Source organism: Lissotriton vulgaris, chromosome 7, assembly GCF_964263255.1.
Source record: "Lissotriton vulgaris chromosome 7, aLisVul1.2, whole genome shotgun sequence".
Lineage (NCBI taxonomy): Eukaryota > Metazoa > Chordata > Amphibia > Caudata > Salamandridae > Lissotriton > Lissotriton vulgaris.
In genome coordinates, this window is record NC_141695.1 from 1,644,157,727 (window position 1) to 1,644,184,199 (window position 26,473).

At 49.4% G+C, this 26,473-nt stretch overlaps 1 protein-coding gene across 4 annotated transcripts in view; it reads left to right on the forward strand.

The window, feature by feature from the left end:
- STAU1 (staufen double-stranded RNA binding protein 1) overlaps window positions 1-26,473 on the forward strand; it is a 576,538-nt gene that overhangs the window by 411,326 nt on the left and 138,739 nt on the right. For all 4 annotated transcript variants that reach the window (XM_086932622.1, XM_086932620.1, XM_086932621.1 and 1 more), the window contains 2 exons: window positions 8,748-8,833; window positions 9,053-9,166. In XM_086932622.1, the coding sequence (XP_086788748.1) occupies window positions 8,748-8,833; window positions 9,053-9,166 (200 nt within the window). The remainder of the gene's footprint in view (window positions 1-8,747; window positions 8,834-9,052; window positions 9,167-26,473) is intronic.

Consider the following 26,473-nt stretch of genomic DNA (forward strand, 5'->3'; position numbering starts at 1 on the left):
GTCCTGCCGCCAGCCTGGTGCCCAGCATGAATGTCTAACCGTGTCTTCCTCCCGTAAGGTTGAAGTTTGTCCAACTACCGCTCCACTTCAATCTCAGTTACATACCATAACTCTTTTCTGAGCTAGAAGTGTGTTAAATAGGAGTATGTGACAATCTAGCTTGTGTAGCCTCATCAATGCCACCCTGGTACCTTTTATAAGATCCACATTCAATCAAATATAGGCCTGACTCTTGGACTCAGTGTAGGTGGATAGAGGCACCACCAACCAAACACCCTCCCTCTCCACTCCAAATCAAGCAGTACGTTATGCCGTCATTGGTGGTACCTCAGACATTGGCTCCAAGATCTCAGAGGTATATGCACTTCTGTAGTAGGGGATCTGTGTGTAGTCATAATCTTGTGAATAGTCCCGCCCATTTGCATGGACCCCGGAGCAATCGAAATAGTCTCTTAAGTTGTCTTCTTCTGCAGTCCTGCATAGACACTTAAGAGAAAATCAAAGACAAATAATGCAGCCTAAAACTACACGGCTACATTGGCCAGCACTTCATCTCGAAGTAAAAAGATAGCCAAATAATAGTACATTTTACACACTTTGTAAAGTTTCACACCTAGAGAAACTCCCCTTCACAAAACTCCTTTGTCATGATAGAGAGAAAGGTTTGGACAGGCAAGCCCCATAGGCTGCCATTATGGGTCTGGAAAAGGGATACCGTGCCTTTAAGGAACTCTCCAGAGACCCTTGGTATCCCAGGATAACAGCCAAAGGCCTTTTACTTTCAGTTCTTTATTCCGGCTCCCGCTAGCAGGACCCTGGAGCATTGAGCTCTACCTTTTTGGGTATGTCCCAATTATTTGAGCTTTTCCAGTGTTTTGAGTGTTTCACTCCAAGTCTGGGGTCTTCCTCTTACAGTTGCTGTCTTTTTTGACCTGTTTTGCCACCTCTATTTTGTCAAAGTGCCAGCTTTATTCAACAAGTGCCCTGAGTGTGGTAGGAAGAAGGCAAAATCCGAACCCCACAAAGTGTCCATACTCTCTCTCCCTTCTACCCATGTCACTGACTTCTGTGATGTCTGTCACTCTTTCTCCAGGAGGACCCTGCGTGACAGGATTCTTCTCCAAGGCCTGGAGCTGAGGAGACCTCAAGAACCAGGTGGGACTTCTGGGCATGGAGGGACTCTATTTTCATCCTCTACCCGTGCATCGGCCTCTAGGGGGCTCCCCAGTCAAGAAAACGCCCAGAAAAGACACCGGTCCCGGTCGACGCTTCGGCGTCGAGAGGTATGACTACAATCTGTTCCCCGTCGACCCAGGGCTCTGGGTCGAACCGACGTCGATGTTCGTGTCGAGGGGTAGGACGTCGAGACCTCTGACGAGGTCGACGTCGAGGACTTCACCAGCATCGACAAACCATCGACGTCGTAATGAGTCCCGAAGAGGCAGGCGCTCACCGTCGAGGAGACACTGCCGTTCGCCTTCAATGTCGGCACGAAGATCGACGTCGAGGAGAGAAAGATCGACTTTGAGGCGAAGACACTAGACGTCGGGGAGTTTGTCGACGTCGGGAAGAACGACATCGAGAAGAGAGACGTCAGAGGTCGAAGTCGAGGCCCAGAACGGTGTCTAGTGTCTCTGTGGTTAGCGTCTCAGTCATCCTCATTGGCGATTCCCCGGTTGCGGCCCTCAAGGTCCAGAACGCCTACGTCTCCTCCTCTTCTGCAACTGCCTCGGCTTCCACAACCAAAACCTTTGGTTCCGGCTCAACCTCTTCCGTTTCCGCAAGGGAGGCATTGCTCTGGCAGTGAGCGTAGATCTTCAACAAGGTCACGTCATCGTTGGCGGAGGGATAGGTCACGGTCCAGGTATACTGACTTGTCCAGTGACAGGAGATATTCTCCCTCTTTGTCGGACTCTCCTCCGACGAGAGTGTCGCCAGTGGATGACATTGTGACATTCCAGGATGTGCTGCTGAGGGGGGCAGCGAAGCTGGGGATCACATTGACTGTTCACACCCCTTCCACTTCTGTTATTTTTTAAACGTTGCAGTGCAGGCACCTCTCTCGTCCGTTGCTGCCTTTGGTGCCAAGACTGGAGGAACCGGCCATGAAGCTGTTTCTGACGCCGGTCTCGTTGAAGTCTGCGCCATCTAGACTTCAAAAGAAGTACAGGCCCCCGTATTCGGATCCTGCGTTCTTAAGAGCAGATCCTGTGCCGGATTCTGTCATTGTGACAGCGACCAAGAAACAGCATTCCACTGCCCCTTCGTCTACAGTCCCTCCTGACAAGGAGAGCTGTCAAATGGATTCGGCAGGAAGAAAAGTCTGCAGTACAGCTGCCACTTTGATGAAAGCGGCAAGTTCATCAGCGCTTTTGGGTCGGTATGACCGCTCCTTGTGGGAGTCCCTGCAGCAATTCATTGAGCTCCTCCCAAGGGACAGAAGAGAGAAGACTTCCAGGAGATCTTGAATGAGGGCATGATGGTCTCAAATCAGGTCATCAGTTCGGCAGCGGATGCCTCTCTCCTAGCTGCCCATGGGTACTGCCATGGCATAAATTTGAGACAACACTCCTGGTTGCGCCTTACCTCTCTTAAACCTGAGGCGCAGCAGCGCATTGCTAACTTGCCCTTTTCGGGATCTACCCTCTTCAGGGCTCATGCGGACGAAGAGATGGCCCGCATGAAGGCGGAAGTGGAAACGCAGAAGGCTGTAGGTTTGGAGAAATCAAAGGACCAGCGGAAATCCTTTCGTCCCTTCCAGAGGCGTTACTCTTCCCAGAGATTTCAGCGGGGGCAAGGTTGCCAAGCTGGCCAACAGCAATATTAGCGACAACCCTTCCAGAGCCGTCTGAGGTACAGCAGGCCTTCTGGGCGAATAAGGGCCTGGCCGGGTCTAAGCCCTGAGGTGTTACTTCCCCCTCGTACGTTACCCACACGGTAGGGGGAAGCATACAGAATTACTTGGCAGAATGGAGAAAAATTACTCCGGACAAGTGGGTGCAGAATATTGTTTGCAATGGATACAGTCTTCGTTTTGTCAGCCCTCCTCCAGCTATTCCACCTGTTCATTCGCACTACCATCTGCGCAAACTTCAAGTGGAGGCCGATAACCTGTTAAGAAAAAGGGCGATAGAAGACGTCCCTCTGTGTCAAAGAGGAAAGGGTCTCTACTCAAGGTTCTTTCTGGTACGTAAAAAGAACAAAAACGAGTTCAGGCCCATTCTGGATTTGCTACAAGCAAACAAATGGATTCGCAGGGAGAAATTTTGCATGCTGTCCTTGCACCAGATTTATCCTCGGCTGCAACGAGGAGACTGGCTTTGCGCAATAGATCTGCAGGATGCGTACTTCCATGTGCCCATTGCACGGAAACAGTTTCTGCACTTCCTGGTCGGCACCAATCACTATCAATACACCGTACTACCGTTTGGTCTGAAGTCTGCACACAGGACCTTTTCAAAATGCATGGCAGTGGTTGCAGCACACCTGAGGAAGAACAAGGTGTTTGCCTACCTGGACGACTGGTTGATCAAAGCCTCCACCTTTCAGGAAGCACAATTGCATGTCAACAGGACGGCCGTTCTGTTGAATCAGCTGGGTTTACATATCAACATGTCCAAGTCCGTCCCGACTCTGGTTCAGTGCCTGCAGAACTTGGGAGCCTCCATCAATACTCTCAGAGCAAAGCGTGTCTCCTTCGGAGGAGCGACGCTTATCGATCCTTCGGAAGGCTCAGGCTCTCATGTCCCCTCCATCAACAACAGTGAGGACGGTGTCTTCTCTTCTGGGGTCGATGGCCTCTTGCATCTTCCTCACACCACATGTACGCCTCCACATGAGACCGCTGCAGGAATGTCTGGAGGATCAATGGGACCAGAAATGAGGGAGCTGGGACGACAGGATCCAACTGTCTATTCACACTTAACAGTCCCTGAGATGGTGGTGTTCAGCGGAGAATCTCCTCAAGGGGGTTCCATTCCACAAGGACATTCCCATCCAGACTATTGTGACGGATGCTTCTCTCCACAGTTGGGTAGCGCATTCCGACTATCTGCAGATCCAAGGAACGTGGTCCCAGACTGAATCCACGTACCACATCAACTTTCTGGAACTCAGAGCTGTTCATTTGGCACTGAAAGCCTTTCATCCGTCCTTCCAGACCAACTTCTTGCTTGTACAGACGGACAATACGACCACAATGTATTACCTCAACAAGCAGGTAGGCTCGAGATCACGCACACTGTCCCAAGAAGCGCAGGCGATCTGGCACTGGCTGCTAGCCAGAGGACTGACTATAACGGCTACCCATCTACCAGGTGTGCAGAATGCTCAGGCGGACTCACTCAGCCTGCTGGTCCAGGAAAACCACGAGTGGGTCCTAAACGACGAAGTACTAGGAAACCTTTTCGGAAGATGGGGCACTCCAGACATAGATCTGTTCGCCATTGCCAAAAACAGAAAATGCTGAGACTTCACCTCCAGGTTTTACCAACCGGGGACTCTGGGGAATGCGCTATGGATCAGCTGGTCGAACAGCTTTCTGTATGCTTTTTCGCCCATTCCCCTGATTCAGGAAGTACTCAACAAGCTGTCTCAATCCAGAGCGCAAATTATCCTCATTGCTCCGGAGTGGCCTCGACAGTGGTGGTTCACGGACCTGCTCCAACAGTCTCTCCAACCCCATCTGCGGCTTCCATGTCGGCCGGACCTTCTAACGAAGCTCGGGGGCAGATGGTGCACCCCAACCTCTCATTGTTTCGTTTGGCGGCATGGCTCCTGAGATAGTACAGTATGGACACTTGAACTTGCCTGACAACTTCATGGAAATACTTAAGGAGGCTAAAAGACTGTCCACCAGGACTTCCTATGCCTATAAGTGGAAAAGGTTCTGCATCTGGTGCACGTCCAAGAACGCTGATCCTACCTCCTGCAAGGAAGATGTCATCCTTCCATATCTCTTGCATTCGGCTCAATCTGGCCTTAATTTCCATTCTATTAAGGTTCACCTTGCAGCATTAACTGCGTATACGAAGTGCCCTTCACAAACATCCTTATTCCAGATTCCTGTAATTAAAGATTTTTTGGAGGGACTGAAGAAAGTATTTCCCCCTGTTAGGCGTCCGTCGCCTTCATGGGAACTGAATGTGGTGCTGTCACAGTTGATGAAGTATCCTTTTGAACCTATTCATAAGGCTTCTCTAAAGCATCTATCCTGGAAGGCGGCCTTCCTTGTGGCTATAACATCGGCCGCAGGGTGAGTGAGATCCAGGCCTTGTGTTGCCAGGAGCCTTATACTGTGTTTCATGCTTCTAAGGTTGTCATGAGGACTCACCCTAAGTTCCTACCTAAAGTGATTTCTGATTTTCATGTCAATCAAACAATAACTTTACCTATGTTTTTTCAACATCCTTGTAGGGGATCCTATGGTTTTCATCTATTTCCAGGCTTCCGATGCTAGGCTTCCGATGTGTGATTCTATCTAATAGGACCCTCAGTTTGGCCAGGTATAGCATTGCATACCTGATATCTCGTTGACAAAGCACATAATTGAATATCCAGAAATGCGTTTTTGACGTTGTCCTTTAGTTGTACATTTTGGGAATCAATCTAGTTTTGCATTGTCCTTTTTCTATGGGCCTAGATCTCTGGTCTGCTGCAGAGTGTGGTCACAGTCATAGCCAACATTGGACTGGTGGGCACCCACAGAGCAGGTAGCAACCCTTTGTGCCCTCTCCACCATCAAAGGATTCTACATCATCCCTTCCCTGTTCGAAACCTCCTACATAGCTTTCTGGGACAGTCCAACACCAGATTGTCCAGTTTTCTCTGAAAATAGCTCCTTTGAGGGCCTCTTATCTGCCCCTAACAGACATCACTGCCAGATCACTGCTACCAACCCCTTGTGTGTTGGCTCCAGCGGTCTGAGCTATCTCCTTTGTTCAGTGGGACTCTGCTGTCCAAGCTCTGGAGCAGTGTAACAAGATGGTTATCAGATACAGCCCCCCCCCCCCATACTCCTTTATTTCCTAATAAGAGTCAATCACACATGTAAATGTTCCTTTTGTGTGGAAGACCTTTTTTCCCTTACTGGGGAGCAGAGTAATTCACTTGGCCCAGCAGGGGGAACAAAGGTCTGTAATCTGATTATGAGCCAAAGTCTCAAAAGATGTTGACCTAATATGTTAGGAACTACAAAATCAAACTCTGTATGCATGTTTTACTTCCCGTTTGCATGACTTAAAACGCCTAAATGGAGCGAAACTGCTCTTTAGGGCAGGTTTTTAAAAGGTGTGCTACAGTGAAAGCACTACAGATTTTTCCAGTAAATTCTACTGCCCATTCTATGAATGCCCACTAATATAAGACCTACCACGCCCACTAATATAAGACCTACCACAGGTCAGCACCTATCTTTGCAGAGTACCTTCTGCACCTGGCTAACTGTTGCAGTTACTAGGCTGTGCACAGCTGTGGTCTCACACGCGAGGCCCACACACGTTTTCACATCTAACCAGGCCTGTGCCTCTTCGCTGTGCCACAGTAGCTCTGTCTTTAAACTCTCTCAAATCAACTTTCGTGACCTTAATTTGAGGAAGACTTGGGTAGTGAAACTCGCGCACTGTAAAGGTCATAAAACTCGGTGGTTGAAAGCGGAAAATTCTGTTAAACTAAATGGGCGGAGCCCCTGAGCTACACAGTGTATAAGAAAAAAGGTGGGGGGGGGGGGTACATATCAGCAGGGTGGATAGTTTGTCAGTTTTGCCACCTGACTACTGCCCTGAGTCCTGCCTGCTCCATGAGAATCCACCAGCGGTCTTCGGCACCCCAAGATGCAACAAATATTTACACCAGAGCACCCTTCAGAACAAAGGGCTGCGCCTACAGTGCTGCTACAGTTTGCATATATTCAGGCTGATGTGAGTGGAGCTCCCAGCGTTTATCCCTGCGCATCTGCTAATATTTTCGCCAGTCTGGAAATCACCCCTAATATATGGCAGTTCTTCTCATTCTGCGTTGTATGGGCCTTGTTAAAAAAAACTCCAAGAACCCTTGCTTCTCCAGGCTCACTGATGACTGCACAGCTCATTCCCTGCCATCTGGAAGGCCCATCCGGCTCCTTTGAACATGACTTTTATCCCTTGTCAGGCCACGGGTGCAACACATGCCCCTAGGATGATCCGCAGGTCCTCCTCACCTTGACTATAGTGACTACGAACACTCTGTGAACCCACATTTCAGGCCTCCCTGGCTTACTCCAAAGCTATCTTGATTATGCCTTGGTCCCTAGGTGGCACTTCCACCTCTGCTAAAAATTATTGTGGCTCAGTATTCCACTAGCTTCTTCAGTTTCCTCTCTGCTCCTTCAATTCTGTCAATTCGAACCAACTGACCAATTGGGCCTTCAGCTAAAGGATACTGATGGGTTCCGGAGCACTCGACAAGGAGCAACAGCAAAAAGTCTGACTCCATCTTGCACTCCACTAGACATCCTACCAAATCCATTATTTCTGGTCATTGGGCAAAGTTAGGCAACTTCTTGCTCCGGACTTATATAGAGAATGAAGACTCTCTCCAGGTAATGGAGTGGATACGCTTCAAGAAATGCCCCTGTGTCAATCTTAATTATCCCTGGGCTGAGTAGGCAAAGCCAGCCGCCATGCTGCAGGCAGCATGTTCTGCACGTCCTTTGCCGGTCTGCGATCGCTCGGCCACTCCTGGCCACCGCACGCTGCGATGTCCTGGGTGGCCCGAACTCACAGGAGCGGGTGCTCATGCTCAACGGGGTCCCGAGGAAGACTAGGACAGGGGATTCCTCCTCTCACACAAGATGGCAAATCTGGAGACAAGCAGGGAGTGCAGAGCTCCCCTGTGCTGTGCCCTTGTCTGGCTGAGGTTGGGCAGCAGGATCGGCTGCAGCGTCCTCAGTAGAGCTTACAGCGGGAAGTTGCCTCCCCCCATTACCTCTGTGACAGGCCCAGACTGCTCCTAGTGGCTCTCCCAACCCTGCTGATGGGACCTTATTGGTGTCTTTCCCTCTGCAGGAACCCTTGGAGGAGCACTGGGGCCGCCACGTCACCTGGGCCGTGTGGAGGGCACCCCAGGTGCCAGGTGAGGAGAATGGCAGTTTGATGGGGTGGCCTCTCGGGCTTTCATGATCCTGGATAGCCAGTTGTGGAGATGGTGGGACACTTAGGGATATCGGTCACCAGACCTAGTGACCAGCTGGCTCCCCCCAGTTGCTGTTCTTTGTGGTTGCTGCTGGATTGCCTGGGGGACCCCTGCTGCTGCGTGAAGCCTTTAGTATTCCAGCCCTCAGGGGTGGTGTGTGCCCCTAAATAATATCACGCCCCTCCCAGTCCCAAGCCTCTCCCACCAGCCAGGTGATCTAATACCTGCCTTGCCTTGACTGACTGTCCTCGACAGGCCCACCTGTTGTGGCAGGAGGATGGAGGGGGCCCTCACTCTTCTTACCTACCCTGGACATGGGTCCCACTCAGAGGGCCAAGGATGATGCCCTGACGAACAACCTCCCACCCCAGGAGACATTTTTGTTCTTTCATGTTCAAGTTTTATTTGTCAATCTTCTATTTAGCAATCTCCTTTGGCATTGGAATTTTCATACAAAAATTTACGTATTTTGATTATTTCATTGCACTGGCATGTTCATATGATGTATTTTGAAAGTCAGTGTGCAATATTGTACATCACTATAATAGTTCTTGTATGTGTCTTACATTACTTTCTAGGCTGCGTTAAATATTTTGAAGTTACTCTCTGAGCTGGACCAACAAAATAATGAGATGCCAAGAACAGGAAATGGACCAATGTCTGTGTGAGTCCTCCCAATTTAACACTGCGTACTATGCATTACCAATACACTTTCATTTGACTTCAACCTTGTTGTATCAGAATACATATCGCCTCCCAACTACCCACCCTCCTCTGAAGATCTATCCGTCGCTCTTTTGCATGTTTATACTGGGCTTTAGGAGTGGGTTTTGCATACCAGCACCTTTTCATCAGATTCTAATGAATTCTATACTTTACCCAGATATCGACCATCCATAAGAGATCTACAAATTATGCCAGGAGTTAACCCAGCAGTTCAGAAAACGGCGATGGAGTCCTCTCGATCTATAGATTCCTGCATTAATCACTTAGAAAGGTAAGAACTATACAAGATTGTCATTGTATGGTTTGAGAATGTACATTCTACATTCAGTAAGTTTAGGACAATTTTGTGCCTTCCATGTTTTATAGATGTACTACTGCAGCACCAAACTGGTTGCTCTCAGGAAGGGAATGTTTATGGTCTTGAAACTTCAGACTTCCAGCCAGGCTTGATTCCTTAAGGTTGTGCCAGCGCACATCTGTGTGCTATTGTCCACAGTGTACAGTGTGTGTTTTGAGGTCGATATTGGAGATGAGCTTCCTTCCTGGGTGACTGTCTTTGCTTATTTCATATACAGACAGGGAAGGCGTGGAATTAGTTCTTCAATTTCTTGCTGTTGTAGGTGGCTATTGCTGTTGAGATGTGCACTGGAGCTGGCAATTCTCCATTGTATATCTGCTGCTTGCTGTATTCATCAGCCCACCATTTCCACACTCTTGCTTGCCTTCTCTAGGGGTGGTCAGGTTGATGTAGGGACATTAGCTCTGTTCTTGGCTGTGGTCAAAATATCTGATAGAGACTACTAGCCGCAGATTCCTTCACATAATTCTCCCCAGTCGTGAGACTGGACACAGAAACCTTATTGCCACAGCATCCCTGCATTCCGGACGGACGGCACCACGTGACTCCGCCCTGGCGTCCTCCGCGTCCATGACCTCAGCGAGGACACAAGTCCCACTCCGGCGCGCCTACGTCAGTTTTTTTCTTTCCACGTGAGACGCGGACCCGGTTGAGCTCAGGCCTGTTTTCAGGCCTTCCATCCCCTTTTCACGTTACGGAACAGTGTGCAAATGCCTTCGGGCTTCAGGACGTGTCCCTCTTGTGCCCGTCCCATGTCTGCGACAGACTCTCACCCAGTTTGTGTGTGTGTTGCCTGGGTGGGCACCGGGACTCAGAGAGCTGCAACGCATGCCGTCCCCTGCCTCGGAAGCAAGGAACCGCCGGTTTCGCCTGCGACATAGTCTTTCCCTGCGGACCCAAGGGCGTGGCTCACCCGCTGGTAGGTCCTTCAGTTTATCTCTGAGGCCTTGTCCTCCTTTCACTGTGGGCTCCTGCTCCCTCCTGGACATGCGCTCCCACCTGTCGCCTCCTTATCTGCCGGTTTCCGGCGCAGAGGTGACTAGGGCCCATATGACAGCCTACTCTATGGCTCTGCAGGCTTCTTTGGCTCTTTCTCCACCTCCTGAGACGTCCGCGAATCCCTTGCCTCTTGTGGGGACTTCCGCGGAGTCGCGGGCGGCTCCGGTGCCGAAGATCTTGACTCTGGGTTGTAGGAGAATGGTGCCGTCTGGGTGTGTTCCTTCGGTGCTCCCTTCTTCCGCGCCTAGCGTCTTTCTCTCGCCGCAAATCCCTATGGGGGCTCCCTGTGGTACCGTAGGTGATCGCTTGGACCCCCTGCTTGCCCCAAGTCCCCCTTGGCCCTCTGAGCAGGCAGCTGCCTCACCAGAGGTCGAGCTAGTGCCAATTCGGCACTAGGAGCCTCCCTCCCTGGCTCTGGTGGAGTCACGGGTAGAGGTGGGGTCTTGGGGTGCTTTCTCCAAGTCCTCCTCGTTCCTCGGTGTGGGCGACGGCTCAGTCTGTGGCTGAGCTGACGCCGCAGGTGTCCCCTCCGACGCCACATGACGCCGATCAGGAGCCGCTGACGACCTCCACGGACGCCGGGTTTTGGATGTCTCTTGAAGTCCCTTTGTTTCCTGAGGTGTGTCATCTGTCGATGTGCTCCTCCCCGGAGGAAGGGTGCTATGTGGTTGCCTTTTCGCCGGCGTCTTCTAGAGGAGGCTCTTTGCTGTCATCGCGGCCAATATCCTCAAACCCTTCTATCCTGGGCTCGCAGCTGGCTTCTACACTGGCATTTTGTCAGTCTGAGGCTCTTCGGGTCCCTCATTCCTTGGTGGCTTCTCCACTAGGTTGGGGCTGGACGCTCACCCCTGGAATCGGGGATGGGCGGCTCAGCCTGTTCTACGGCTGCTGGTATTCTGAGGATGGGTGAACCTGCCCCTCCTTTTTCTACAGGCCATCTATTGGGGATCCTCCACCAGGGCTCTGGTGGCCGGGTGTGGTTTCTTCCTTTTGAGGCGTCACTCCATGATTCGCTTATTGGGGGCCTGGAGGCGCCCTGCCACAGGCGATCCAGTGCATCACGTGTTCTGCACCGCCATCGGCCTCTTCCGCATGACGTGGTCTGTCTTTCTTTTCACCCTTCTACTCAAGGTGCTCCACCGTGTTTGCCTGGAGTGTTGTTCCCTCTGTCTCCGGAGGCCTGGTGATTAGATTCATGGGGGCGTAATGTCTTCGCTTCTTCCAGTGCTGCCTTGAGAGCGCCTAATACTTTGTGTATGTTAACCAGGGCTACTTCTAGCCTGTGGGGTTTGGCGGAGTCCCTTCTTTCTTGTGTCTCTCATGAGGGTGGCCGTGCTGATCTGCGGGTCCTTGTGTTGACTGGTAAAGAGTTGACCGCAATTATTCTTCGTGCGGCTTTGGACATCACCGATGCTACTTGCCATGCTAGGGCTACTTCTGTGGCTCTCCTTCACCATGCTTGGCTAGGTGATGCTGTTTTTCCTGAAACTCTTAGGGAGCATCTAGTTGACCTTCCCTTTGAAGGGGCCCTGCTGCTTTAATTCTCTGGCAGACTCAGCCATTCAACGTCTTCTGGTTGGGCTTTGTCCTCCTCCGTGGATGATTTGTTGGGAGGTGTTACCCCACTGCTCCTGGAATCTGGTGTGGGGTGCACGTTACACTTTCCATGAGGGATACCGTGCGCTCCAGGCCCCGAGTTGGCCTACCTCTTTAGTTTGGGTTCATCCCCCATTGGCAAGAGTGTTCTTTTTGGCTGCTTACTAAGCCTTCTGTGGTTTTTGCCGCAGGGTTTCTAAATTGTTCTCTGATGCGGGTTTCTTCCCTCAGAGTGGTTCCAATACTTCTTGGGCCATGTCCTACCCTGCGTGGGATATTTGTAGCTATTGGATTGCCGGTCTTATGCTGGGAAGGGTGGTCTTCCCCTTGTGGGTTCCTTTTCCTTCTTGGTGTTGCTATATGCCGCTGGTGTGTTTCTTGGACGGCTACGGCGTGAGGCGGTGTTCTGCCTCTGGTTTGCTGTTGGTCTGGTCCTCTGTCTGGCGGCATTCTGCCTCTGGTTTGTTCTTGGCCTGGTCCTCTGTCTGGCGGCGTTCTGCCTCTGGTTTGCTGTTGGTCTGGTGTCCAGAAGGGTTAATTCCTGTGTTGGCGGCTTCGTTCATCCTACTTGTTCTCTTCTTGTTTCCTGGACGGTTCCTGGTTAGGTACCCGGCGGTGTCTGCCGGTTCTTCTGGTCCGGCCAAGGGCCTTTATGCCCTTGCTACTGGCTTTCGGGGACTTATGAGATTGTTTCCTCTTTTCACCCGCCTTATTACTAAGGCGCTTTTCGGTGTGGCTGTTGAAATCCAGTCTTCTGCCTTTCTTCTTCTTCCTCTGCCTTTCTTCTTTTTCTTTCTTCTGCCTTTCTTCTTCTTTTTCTTCTTCTTCTCCTTCTTCTTCTCCCTTTCTTCTTCTGCCTTTCTTATTCTTTTTCTTCTTCTTCTGCCCTTCTTCTTTTTCTGCCTTTCTTCTGCCCTTCTTCTGCCTTTCTTCTGCCCTTCTTCTTCTGCCTTTCTTCTGCCCTTCTTCTTCTTCTGCCTTTCTTCTTCTTCTCCCCTTCTTCTTTTTCTTCTTCTTCTGCCTTTCTTCTTCTGCCTTTCTTCTTCTTCTGCCTTTCTTCTTCTCCCCTTCTTCTTCTTTTGCTGCCCATCTTCTTCTTTTTCTGCCTTTCTTCTTCTTTTTCTTCTTTTTCTGCCTTTCTTCTTTTTCTGCCTTTTTTCTTTTTCTGCCTTTCTTCTTCTGCTTACTTCTTTTTCTTCTTTTTCTGCCTTTCTTCTTTTTCTTCTGCCTTTCTTCTTACTGGTGTTGTATGATGTTGACTGGTCATTGCTCTATGTTCTGACCTTGGTGTCCCTTTATGTTCTGGGCAGTGGCTGCAGCCTTCTTGATCTGATGTGTATTTTCAAACGCTTCTGCCCCGGGGAGGCTGTTGTCTTTGTTTGCAGGATTGCTTTCCAGTAGCGGTGCCCTGTTCGTTCATTCCAGACCTTGGTTCCTCAGTAATGGGCTCTATTCTGGATGGTTCTGTTCCTCACCATTGTTTCTTTCCCTTCTTTTTAGTGGGGCTTTTTCGCACACTGTTACAATATTCTCACAGTTTTTGCTGGTGATGGGCCCGCGTTGTGGCGCAGAAAAATTCTCTGAAGAAAACGGACGTAGGCACGCGGGGGTGGGACTTGTGTCCTTGCTGACGTCACGGACGCGGAGGATGTCAGGGCGGAGTCACGTGGTGCCGGCACGCAGGGATGCTGTGACAAAAAGGTTTCAGGGTCCAGTCTCACGCCTGGGGATAATTCTACGTGAAGGAATCTGCGGCTAGATTAGTCTCTACCAGATACATCATTACCGAAGGTAAGTAACTCGTACGATTGAGTCAGCCACTGCATTTCCACCAGATGAAAATGGGGTCTTGGAAAGAGTTTTTATATTTCTTCTCCACCCATAGGTGGTCACCCCCCTTGCAGGAGCCAGGTCCTCTTAATGCTGCCTTCTACTAGTAGAAGATGTTTAGAAGCATCAACAGGATCAAGTTTTTATTCTAGTAGGTCATTAGTCTCCAGAAAGAAATACATATTGCCTGTTCTTCTTCAAGGTGTGCCTCATAGGTGTGTGCTTTACACTTGATAAGTTCATTGTGCACTGCAAGTACATCTGACAGTAGTGGTCTTGAAGGGTAGGAACTGAATCGAGCAAATCAGCAAAGAAATCTTGCTAGTCTTACTCTTAGAGGGCTTCTGGGTTTTGAAAGTAAGTCTCGTCGATGTAACCCTTCTAGTCATAGAACTCTTCCTCGTGTAGCTCCAGTGTTGTTGCAGGTTTGATCTCCGCATTCCCCTTTTTAGGTCGAGCAGACCTACCCTCAATGCGTGAGCATTGAAGGTGTCTGCTTCAGACCTATTGTGGCCCGTATTTAGGAATGTGGACAGCTACCAGACGCGCGCTTTGACGAGTCAGATTTCACCTCGGGAGCGAGCGTCTGGTAGCTGCGCATGCGCGGTGCAAAGCCCTTGCTCACACACAGACACAGGCAGCCCCCACCCCTCTGCATGCACGCACGCACGCATGCACGCACACACAGGCGCGCGCATGCACAGGCAGGCATACGGCACCCATACAGGCACACTATCCCCTACCTCGCATTCTCTCTCAATCACACACAGTCACGCATGCGCACACACGTTCCCTCGCGCACACACGCGCGCTCACCCCCCCCCCCCCCTCAGGCATACACACAGGCACGCACGCACTTCACATCAGCCCTGGGCCCCACTCACCAACTGCGCTCTTCCGGCGGGGCTCCTCACGGCGTGTCTCCTCATCTAAATCGGGGCTCCCTCAGGTCAGAGGAGCCCCGCAACAGGCGCCACACTCCTCCTTCTCCCCGGCCCCCTCCTGGGGACCCGGGCTACACCGGACGGCAGGGCGCTCCATGCGCCGGCAGCTCGCGGACCCCGGGAGGCGGGACTTCCGGTCGGCCAAGAGCTTCCGGGTCGCCGCGGGCAGTCGTGGCGGCACTCTCGTTCCTAGTAGTATTGGTAGTTGCCACTGTTGTTTCTGTATGTAATTGGGTGGATGTCAGACCTCTATCTGCTGACGGAAATGACCCCCCCCTATATAATCAACCCAATAAATAATAAATAAATGCACATGGGTAGATTTTCACACGCCGCAGAAGGTGTTTTGTATCTTTTTATACTCATAACTAGGCTTTCGCTGGTTGGACTTCTTTCTAGGTAGTATAGTGCGTAAGAAGTTTGTTTTATGTCTAATTCTTTGACATTTTCTGTCCCACTAAATAGTCTATTTTTAAATGTAATTATTTCAATATGTTCACGTGCTTTTGATCGCAAAAGGGTAGTGTGCCTAGCTTTCGGAATTCGAGTAGAGAAGATTAATGCGTACTTGATCTCGTAACAGCATAGGAAAATACTGATATCTTGCCTGGGTATGACATGGCCGCCACACTGCGCAAGCTCGTTAGCGGGAGTTTACGGACCATGAATCGTGAGAGTGGCACGTGCGTCAAGACACGACGAGCAGTGCGCAAGCGTTTTAGATTAAGGGCCGGAAATTCTGTGAGTGCGGCATTTCCTCAGGCGATGCTTTTCTTCTTAAAAAATAGATTTATTCGAGCTTATGCCTATTATCTCTGTTGTTCCTTCGTTCCTCACTTGTTTTACTGTTTGTTGCCGGCAAAATATCTGCCTTTTTAGCACTTTAAATGATGTTATATGAAATTGTAGTTCCTGGTACCCCCGTCCATACAAGCGACGCAATGTAGTTCAATAGTCTATTGAGCTTTTTTCTTTCATGTTATTGTTGTTAACTATAACATGTTTAAACGAGGGACTTTTTTAATATTAATCGTGTGAGGTATTTAAAGGAGGGGGTGTTTACAGGTTTTGGTACGGAGACTTAGCTTTGAGCGGTGCTGAGGATGAATACTGTCGTTCAAGCGTTGTACACTTTGGGTTTGAAATTATATGGAATATCTGGAACATTTTTGGGTTTAAATAAAGACATTTTGAAAAAAAAATGGCAGACATTTGGGGTTTGAATGAGGGACGTTTTGGTGTTGAATGAGCGACACTGCATTATTAAAGTAGATGATGGGGTTTAAATGAAGGGCTTAAAGTTTGTAAATATAATTTCTTTCAATGCTAGTACTTAAGCTACAGAAAATGTGTCATTAAAATTAATTTGCATTATGTTATGCTAGGTTCTGCTACTCTACTGTATGTAAACAATGTGTGTTTGTTCTAAACACACATTGAGAGCAAGCACACATTAGACTGCTTCCGAAGCTCAGAAATGGAGTGGAAAGTTCTAGATCTTCAATCAATCAATCAATCAATAAATCAATCAACCAGGGGTTTTAAGCGTGCTACTCGCCCGTGAGAGTCTCAAGGCTCTAGGGGGTGGGGGTTCTGCAGCTCTGTTTAGTTGAAAAGCCAGGTCTTGAGGGCCTTCCTGAAGGTGTTCAGGGTGGGGGGCGAGTCTGATGCCTGCCGCCTGCTGCCTGCCGCCTGCCGGGAGCTCTTTCCAGGTTATGGCCACTATGTGAGAAGGATCTTTCACCTGCTCTGGCTCTGCGGATGCGAGGGGTTTTGGCCAGTTTGAGGTTAGAAGATCGGAGGTTCCTTTTGGGTATTTATTTATTTTTATTTTACAGGTTTTATATAGCATTGGCTAGACCCGGAGGTATCCGAGCGCTTCACAGGTGCCTAAACAAGATTCCAAGAGTTGATCAAAAACACAGAATATGCAATACAATAAAAACAGACGTTCCATTGTGGTCTGATAAACATGGTCACTACAAAAGCATATAAATTTGCATATAAAGTGGCTGGTGAGGGGAACATGCTTCAGGGCTGAGCTGTAGGTGAGGTAGAAATTTGTCAAAGGATAGGCGAGGTTAACAACAGATTGGGGGGATTGTTAAAAACAAAACATAGCTTAAACGATAGGATAACAACAAACGTTTCATTGAGGTCTAGTAGACATATACATAACAAAAGCAGGTACGTATACGCAGGGCCGGCGCTAGGCATGGGGAGCGTGGGCAGCTGCCCAGGGCCTCGCACTCAGCCCACCAGCATGGGGCCCGAACCAATCGTGTACCCTCCCCCTCACACCCTTGCACCCCTCACCCACACTCTCACACTCACACCCCCCTCACCCTCACACCCCCTCACCCTCACCCATCCTCACCCTCACACACCCTCACCCTCACACACCCTCACCCTCACACACCCTCACTCACCCTCACCCCCCTCACCCACCCTCACCCCCTTTCACCCCCCTCACCCTCACACCCCCTCACCCTCACACAACCTCACCCTCACACACCCACCCTCACACACCCTCACACACCCTCACCCTCACACCCTCACACCCCCTCACTCACCCTCACACTCACACCCCCTCACCCTCACACACCCTCACCCCCTCTCACCCTCACACCCCCTCACCCTCTCACCCTCACACACACCCTCACCCCCTCTCACCTTCACACACCCTCACACCCCCTCACCCTCACACCCCCTCACCCTCACAAAATCACTATGTGCTACCACAGCATCACTGAACGCCACAGCATCACTCGTTTGCCATCACAACATCACTCAGCGCCACCACATCATCAATTTCTGCGACCATTCAACAACACCTGGTTCAAATATGCTCTCTCAATGTTTGAAGCTTTATTACAAATGTAACAAAAACATGTTAATATTTCACTTCTGTTCTTGGAATTTCGTCACAATAAAATACACTGAACATAATCTTCACAAAAGTTATTTACAAAACTTTAAGCTATTGCCATTATAAATTACAATAACTTTTATTTAATTATTAACTATTAAAAAAAAATTAAAAGCCATTGTTATTTGTAATATCAATACATGTAAGTCACGTAAATACAACACATATTGCATTACAAATGCTATAGGTGTCACATTTGCGAAAGTTATAACTATTGGCATTGTAAATGACAAAGCTATTAATTTAGTTATTTTCAAAAACAAAATATAAATAAAAAAATTGTCATTTACAATGCCAATAGCTCAAACTTTCCTAATGCGAGACCTATTGCATTGCAAATGCTTGTTGACACTTTGTCTCAATGAGTTTAAATGGGATTCAAAACCCCTGAGACTTGTTGATGTCTTTTTTTGGAAGAGTCTTTCTTCTTTTTCAAGCTGAAGCCTCTTCCTCTTGATCTCAAGTGCCTTTGCTCAGTATCGAGCACTGGCAGATTTTTTCAGTTGCCTCCTACCCTTCAAAATCTTGACCGATTTTAGGAGTTTAGATGCGTTTGAAGGGCTTGTCTTCTACAATGTCCTTCAGCTTGGACGAGTGGTGCTATTTTAGTTTTTACCACCTTTCGGTCTTCAAGCGCTTCGATGCTGGGAAGGACTGAGTCTTGTTACCTGGGCTCAATTTATTGCTGCACAGCACCTGCCGGCATTTATTGAGTTAGACTTTTTCAGCACCTTCTTTGATGCTTCCTGCCTTCTGAGATAAACAACGTCCGTGTTGGAACCCTCTTCCTGCACCAGCTTAGTTTCTTCTGTGTTTTCCTCATTTCTAGACAAGCAGAGGACCTTGAGAGACATTTTCTTCTGTTGCGATGGCATCATTGTGTCGTGTATCCATATTTTTCTTTCTCTCTCTCTCGCTTTCAGGATCTTGGGCTAGCAATTGGCACATGCTTCGCAGACTGCAGTGCTACAAGCCTTTGGTGGAGACAGGTTACAGACCTTGTTGGTAGGTTTTGCACAGACTTGTGGTGCCACTTGGAAAAGAATCTAAAGGAGGTGTTCTCTATTTCCCTTGAGTTTCCAGTTACACATTCTCTAGTTGCGTGGTAGGTTTCTCCAGTCACTAATTCTCTGTGGAGGGTTTGGTTTTTACTGGTGGTGTCCAAAGTATTCTAAGTCCCTCGGTGTCTTACTATTTCTATACTAATTTCATTAAATATCCTCAACGCTCTTTCATTAAATGATCAATTCTCTTGGAGATCCATCCATTTGGTTCCCGACCCAACAGTTGAAAAAAAGACTCTGAAGTTAGAGATCACACCTGTGGGCTCTTCCGGGCTTACGTTTAAGGTTAATGATTAGGCAAAGGATCATCATAAATTGTGAGCAAGTTTAAATTGTTACAATCAAGCAATACTATTTTGCATTCAAATGAAGTAAAAAAAATTGTCAATCAGCTTAAAATCACATAGCATATAACATCTGAATGCCAAAAATTAACCCTACAGGACGTTTAAAAAGACGAGCTAGCAAAGGCCATTTGAGATATGGGGTTATTTTGTAGGGGATAAAAGCCTGCCAGAAGAACCTCAGGCAGTGGCAGTTTTCAATCAGCACACTCCAGATGTCTGGTACACAGCACACAGAGTGAACCACAACAATGTCAATACCTCTCAGACGACATAAGGCCTTTCTCGGTACAGGAAGAGGGCAGACACAAAAGCAACACCGGGGGAGGTGTAGAATAGTGGCAATTCATTGGTCATTGGGGAGCAATCACCTCGGACACATGGGCACTAAATGTTGTAGTCAATGGATACTGCAAAGAGCTCCCAAGTAGGTTAGGAAACAACCAAGACAGACAAAAAAGGTTTATCCCACCTGCTACAAGAGGTAAGCAAACTTCTGCTAATGCAAGCAATAAAAAAGCTTAAAAAAGAGAGCGGAGTCTAGGAGTATGCTTAGTCTTCCTGCTGGCACTGAAGCTGGATTCATCACTAAGACTAATATTGCACTTAAGACAGCTGAAAAAGTTAATCGCAGCAGTTCAAATTAACCATGCTACAAGTTGTCATACCGCTGCCAGTGAAGGGGGACCACATGGCCACCATAAACCACAAGGGTGCCTATCTGATCATATCAATGAACTCCACACACAAGAAGTTACTCAGATTAGTCCTAGATAGTCGGAGTATTACCTCTTGAGATAAAAGATTTCTTTAAGTAGTAGGAGCACACTTAAGGCAAGGGATACACTTATTACTGATTAGTAAAGCTGTGCTTGCGAGGGCTATGCCAGAAGAACATTCATACAGTGATGGTAACACTTCACAAGCTGAGTTTCATCCTAAACTTAGAAAAATCATCCACAGAACAAGATCAACACTGATCACCGATGTGTTTCCAGTCCTTAAGTGGGTCATGGTATTGAGGGAGCAAGCTCTCCTGTACCAAGAAGGGATGGTCTCTGACAGTGAGGACAGTAATGACACTAATCGGCATGATGCCATTCTGCATACCACTCATTCCACATGCTGGATTGCATATGCCCCCAATTCAGGTCTGGCTACAAAACAAATGGTCACAAGCAACCTGGAGTCTGGAGGACCTAGTGCTTGTCACAAAAAGTACAGAAGGCGCTATAATGCTGGAAGATAGAAAACATCACAGTGAGCAGACCCTTCAAATAACCAACTGCCTTTGCGACCTTACCACAGACCCTTCCCACACCCTTTTGGGAGCAGATATTGGAAAGCTAAACATCAGGAGCCTATGGGATCTAGAGGAAGCTTTGCAACACAGAAATTAAGCAGACCATACAGCTACTATGTCACCTTAACATGCCGGGAGGAACATGATCACTTTTGACTTCAAAGCTAGCCCAGGGCATACGGAAATGGGCCATCCAAAGGGACAAAACCTTAATAGCCATATGCTCATGAGGGTTCAACACTCAGAAGCAGACGGGCTAAGCAGACAAACGGGTACCAAAAAGGAGTGGGAGTTAAAACAAGATATAATGGAAAAAGTCTTTAGAGGGTGGGACACAAAGCAAATGGACCTTTTTGCAACTCATGAAAACTCAAAATCCCAAAGCTGTGCTTCCAGATACCCACAGAACCAGTTACAGGGGAATGCCCGACCTATAAACTGGTCAAGGAAAATACCATACTGCCCCCCCACCCCGGCACTTCCACTAATACTGTTATTGTTAACCAAGTAGAATCAGACACACTCGCCACAAATATTGATAACACCTCAATGGGCTGGATATGGCACAGGGCAGGTTAAATAAGTTGCCAATCCAACCACACTTAACGAACGATGCACAACGGGCAGGTGTGCCACACGAAGATACCCACCCTCAGATCAGCTTAGCATAGTTCCAGAGGACGTACTATTTGGACACCTGTAATTCCTAAAAATATGCTTAAAGATACTGCTAATACGTGGGTCTAGATATGACAAATCACGCTGCCACTGCACTTGAAGCATTTCCTCCGATACAAAACACTTTTTAAGAAGTCTTGACATACCTGTGTAATCACACAGGTATTTCAAGGCTTCTTAAAATGTGTTCAATCAATCCAGAATTTGGGAAGTTTAAGTATTATTGAAGTCCATTTCGGTTTCTAACCATTGTTTGTACAAACTTTATTAAGCAAGGACTCTGAAATTGTTTCTACCTTCACCAAGTTGTTTTCTTGAATGACCCTGATTAGGTTCAGTGGGGATAGGTGGATTCCCAAATATTCTTTCTTTTGCAAAAACTGACTTCTGTCCATTCTGAATCTGTGTGTGAGTGGAAATGTGATGCAAAGTGGATATTGTTTGGTAAGCAGGACTTTAGGGTGACTGATGGTTGCCAAAATTGCCTGCATGTTGTAATGTCTGTTTTGTTGTATAGGTGTTTGGTGGAATAAGGTTTTGTTGTGGTTTGAATCATGGTAATAGCAATTGTAGCAGACCTGAAAAGTTTTGAATGTTCTGATGTATTATATTAGCAGATGTATAGTACTGCAAGAAGTGAGGATATGGAGCATACCAACAAGTGTAGCTCAATTGAACCACAGATGACCTCAGTAGACTATGGGGCGGGCCCTTCTGTAATAGTTGACAAACCTGAAAGATTGCCTTAGTAAAATGTCTGTGACCCAGCGAAATGCAGTGAAAGCATTACCCTAGGAAAAACCACAAATACTACCAGTAGATGGATCTGCGATTGCCACAAAAGCGAAATGCATGTAAACCACAGACTCCCATCAGTAGAAGCAGTGAAAGCATAGTCCAACTGAAAAACACCAGTAAATGGTAAAAGGGGGCTTTTCAGGAACAGTGAAATATTCATTCAAAGTAAGGCAACACACTCTACTGGATGTGTCTCTGGGCCTCCCAACAGCATAAGTAAAAATCGTAGACATGATTTGTAAGTGGGTGTTCGAGGCATGTGGGCTGCTGAATTCATATCTGTGCATAGATCGCCGCCTAGTAGTGGGTCCGGATGATTGCACATTGTTGTCCTGGGAGAGTCTTCGAAGTATCACGAGATAGGTGGCTCCTCTCCCGGACTACAGTGCGCATGGGCATCCTCTCCATCCTCAGATTGTTTTTTTACGCCATTGGGTTCGGATGTACTTTTCTTTACTCAAGTTCGGAAACTTTTCTAAAGGCCAAAAGGCCTTCGGGGTCGTCGGTATTGTTATGTTCGAGGCATGTGGGCTGCTGAATTCATATCTGTGCATAGTCCGCCACCTAGTGTTGGGTCCGGATGATTGCACATTGTTGTCCTGGAAGAGTCTTCGAAGTATCACGAGATAGGTGGCTCCTCCCCTGGACTACAGTGCGCATGGGCATCGCCTCCATCCCCAGATTGTTTTTTTCCGCCATAGGGTTCGGATGTGTTTTCGGTTCCCTCCTTCGGAACCGATAGTTGTTCGATTATACTTGAGACCAAAAGGTCTTTAGGCTGGGCGTCGGTATAGTTGCGTTCGGGTTCTCTTACTGACTCTCAGCTCCAATCTCCTACTGCCCTTCCACGTGCTTCGACGCGGACGGGCCTACACTACCGCATTTGCTATGGAGCGGACTCCATTCAAGAAGTGTCCGCTATGTCACTCGAAATATTCGCACCTCGACGTGCACCCCGTGTGCAACACATGCTTGTCACCGGATCACCGTGAAGACACCTGCATGGCGTGTTCAAAGTTTAGGAGTAAGAAAACTTTGAAGATTCGCCGTGCTAATCGACTCCAGGCACAGTTGTCGGCTTCGGCACCCCCACCTGATGACATCTTTCAGGAATCGATCGAGGAGGAGGACGACGTGCAAGAGTCGGACTCTGGCCCCGCGTCCGAGGAAGAGACCTACGACGCGGACGAGGAGGCCTGCGACGAAGTCTCCGGTGAGGTAGGGGACGACGAACTGATTTGTGCCACGATGGGAGATAGCTCAGAGGAAGAGCATCCCCAACCGGACTCCGGGGTTTCCCCCCGTCATACGGCCCAGGTCGAGGGATCGCCTTCGGGCCTTACCCGAGATCTTACTTTAAGTCCTACGTCCCCGCCTCCGGGCCCGGTCACGGACATTTCTGGCAAGAAAACGAAAGTGAAGCCAACCGGTCCCGCACCCTCGGATGCGAAACCGAAACCGAAACTGGCGTTGGTAAAGAAGGTTCTGGAGGCGTCAACTTCCACGAAACCCAAAATGGCCGACTCGAAGAGCCACGCCAAGATGGCCGACCACAAGAGCCGCGCCAAAATGGCCGACCCGAAGCCCTCTGGGTCGGCACCGAAGGTGAAGACTTCCGACGCGGCCGCGTCGGCACCGAAAGGGGTCGCGGACCCGAAAACGGCTTCGAAGAAGCGTCACGCCGATGGGGCGACAGGCCAGGGGGCGTCGGCGCCGAAGAAGAGGTCTGCCGGCGACCGGGCTCTCGGAGACGAAGAGTCGCTCGAGATGGTTCAGCCCTCGGCATCCCTTACAAAGAAGGTGGGAGAATCCTTGAAGCGGATCCAACAGGCCACTGTGGTTCCCAGCCAGGACACTGTCGTGCCTAGGCTGGCGCCGAAGCCTGCCAGGGAACAAACGCCCATCCGTTTTACCCTTCCTCCCAAGTCGGCGCCGAAGGCCTTCGCGCCTAAGCAGGGCGGACATTCTCAGGAAGTGTTGACGCCGAAAGCTGCCTTGGTGGTGTCGAAGCTTCGGCTCCAGCCGCTCGCGGTGGAGGAACGTCGAGAGGTGACCATCGACGCCAACACCGGAAAATTGTCGCTCCTCAAGCGAAAGATTACGTCGGAGCCGCCTTTGGAACCTTTTAGGATTCCACTTAAGAGCAAAAAGTACTCTGCGGACTCTCCGGCTCTGATGGAACCTCTGTCTCCACAAGCCATGGAACGCTCGCCGGCCCATTCCCCAGTGCCTGATGTGGACGAGGAGTACGACGAGTACAACTATCCGGCGTACTCGGATCCGGAAGAGGAGCAGGTGCCCTGGACGGCAGGAGGCGACACGGATGACCTGCAGTCAGGCCAGGACACTCAACTTTTCGCCGCGAAGACGTCCCCGACGGAGGACTCGGCGGCGTTTAATGCATTAATAGAGAGAGCTGCAGCGAACCATGACGTCGAACTGCACTCAGACCCTGTGGATGCGGACTTCTTAGTCGACACCTTCTCGGTAGCCGAGAAGCAAGTCAAGACGCTACCTATGCTCAAAGGAGTGCTGAAGCATGCACAGGAGGTATTCAAGGAGCCCACCCGGGCGCGGGTGGTCAATCCTCGCATCGACAGGAAGTATAAGGCGGCGCCCACGGATCCCACGTATATTAAGGGACATTTGCCATTGGACTCCCTGGTGGTGTCCAACGCACGAAAGAGGGCGAATTCGCAGTCTACTGGTGATGCTCCTCCCCCAGACAAAGAGTCAAAAATCTTTGAGGCATCAGGCAAACGCATTGCTGCACAGGCAGCAAACATCTGGAGGATCTCTAACACCCAAGCCCTGCTTGCACGTTATGATAGGGCCCATTATGACACTTTAGAAGCCATCCTACAACACTTGCCTGACCACTACAAAGAGGCGGGGGAGATGCTCATTCAGGAGGGTAAACTCATTACTAATGCATCCATCAAATGTGCCCTAGATGTAGCAGACACTGCCTCCAGGGCTATCAATACAAGCGTGTTACTTAGACGCCATGCCTGGCTTCGAATTTCCGGGTTCAAGCCCGATATACAAACCACATTACTGGGTCAACCGGTGAATCCTGACCATCTGTTCGGCCCTGAGGTGGATGCCTCCCTAGAAAAAATGAAGAAAGATACCGAAACTGCCAAGTCTATGGGGGCTTTACAAAGTCAGCAGTTTCGGGGTGGTTCCTTTCGCCGCTCCAATTCAAGAGGCACCTCAAGAGGCCAGGCATCCCAGCCCACGCAATATTACAAGGGTAACACCCAGTCCTCGTATAACAACAACAAGGGCAGGGGTGGCTACAGAGGCAATAATATCAAAGGCAGAGGACGTGGAAACAATGCCTCCAGGTCCACCGCCTCCAACAAGCAGTGACGTCTTGTCACTTCCCCCCGATCACACGACACCTGTCGGGGGGCGACTACAGCAGTTCCTGCCGGCGTGGAGGTCCATCACCACGGACAGGTGGGTGAGGTCCCTTATCCAGTACGGGTACTGTCTAGAACTTACGTCCATTCCACCGGACATACCGCCAAGAGGCCGTGCTATGTCCGTAGAGCACTTGACCTTGTTGCAGCAAGAAGTACTGATCATGCTGCAAAAAGGGGCGATAGAGCTCGTTCCATTGCAAGAACGGGGAACAGGGGTTTACTCCCTGTATTTTCTAATCCCCAAAAAGGACGGATCACTCAGGCCGATCCTGGACCTCAGGCCCCTGAACTGGTACATCAACTCAGAGCACTTCCATATGCTCACATTGCAGCAGGTGCTTCCCCTGCTTCAACGAGGGGACTTCCTAGCAACGCTGGATCTGAAGGATGCCTATTTCCATATTCCCCTGCATCCATCACACAGGAAGTATCTCAGATTCAAGATCTTAGACCAGCATTACCAGTTCAGAGTCCTGCCGTTCGGGGTCACCACGGCACCACGAGTTTTCACCAAATGCCTAGCGACTGTAGCAGCGCATCTCCGTCGCCAGCACGTCCATGTCTTTCCATACCTAGACGACTGGCTTATTCAGGCAAAGACGGAACAGCAGTGCGTAGACCACGTGTCACGCACCATTCACCTCCTGCACGATCTGGGATTCTCTCTGAACTACCCAAAGTCCCATCTCCAGCCCGCCCACGTGCGACAGTATCTGGGCGCGACAATCGACACTCTGGCAGCCACTGCGCAGCCGAGTTCGGTGAGAATCGCCAGTATCCAGGCGCTGATCCAAAGATTCAGACCCCAAACCTCGCTTCCAGCGAAGGTATTCATGCAGCTGATAGGCATGATGGCCTCCTGCATCTCCATTGTCCCGCACGCGAGACTACATATGCGTCCGCTTCAGGAGTGCCTGGCACGTCAGTGGACTCAGGCTCATGGGCAACTGACAGACCTAGTGTTGGTGAGCGGTCGGGCGTACAACTCTCTGCATTGGTGGAATCCACTGAACCTTTGCAAGGGCCGACCATTCCAAGAGCCTGTCCCACAGATCATCCTGACAACGGACGCCTCTCTCCAGGGATGGGGAGCGCATGTACTCCATTACACGGTGCAGGGACTATGGACACTTCAGCAAAGGCAGATGCACATCAATGTGTTGGAATTGATGGCAATCTTCATGGCCTTAAAGGCGTTCAAAGTACATCTGTGCAACAAGGTCGTGTTGATCCGGACGGACAACATGACGGCCATGTACTACATCCAGAAGCAGGGGGGTACACACTCTCCACAGCTGTCTCAT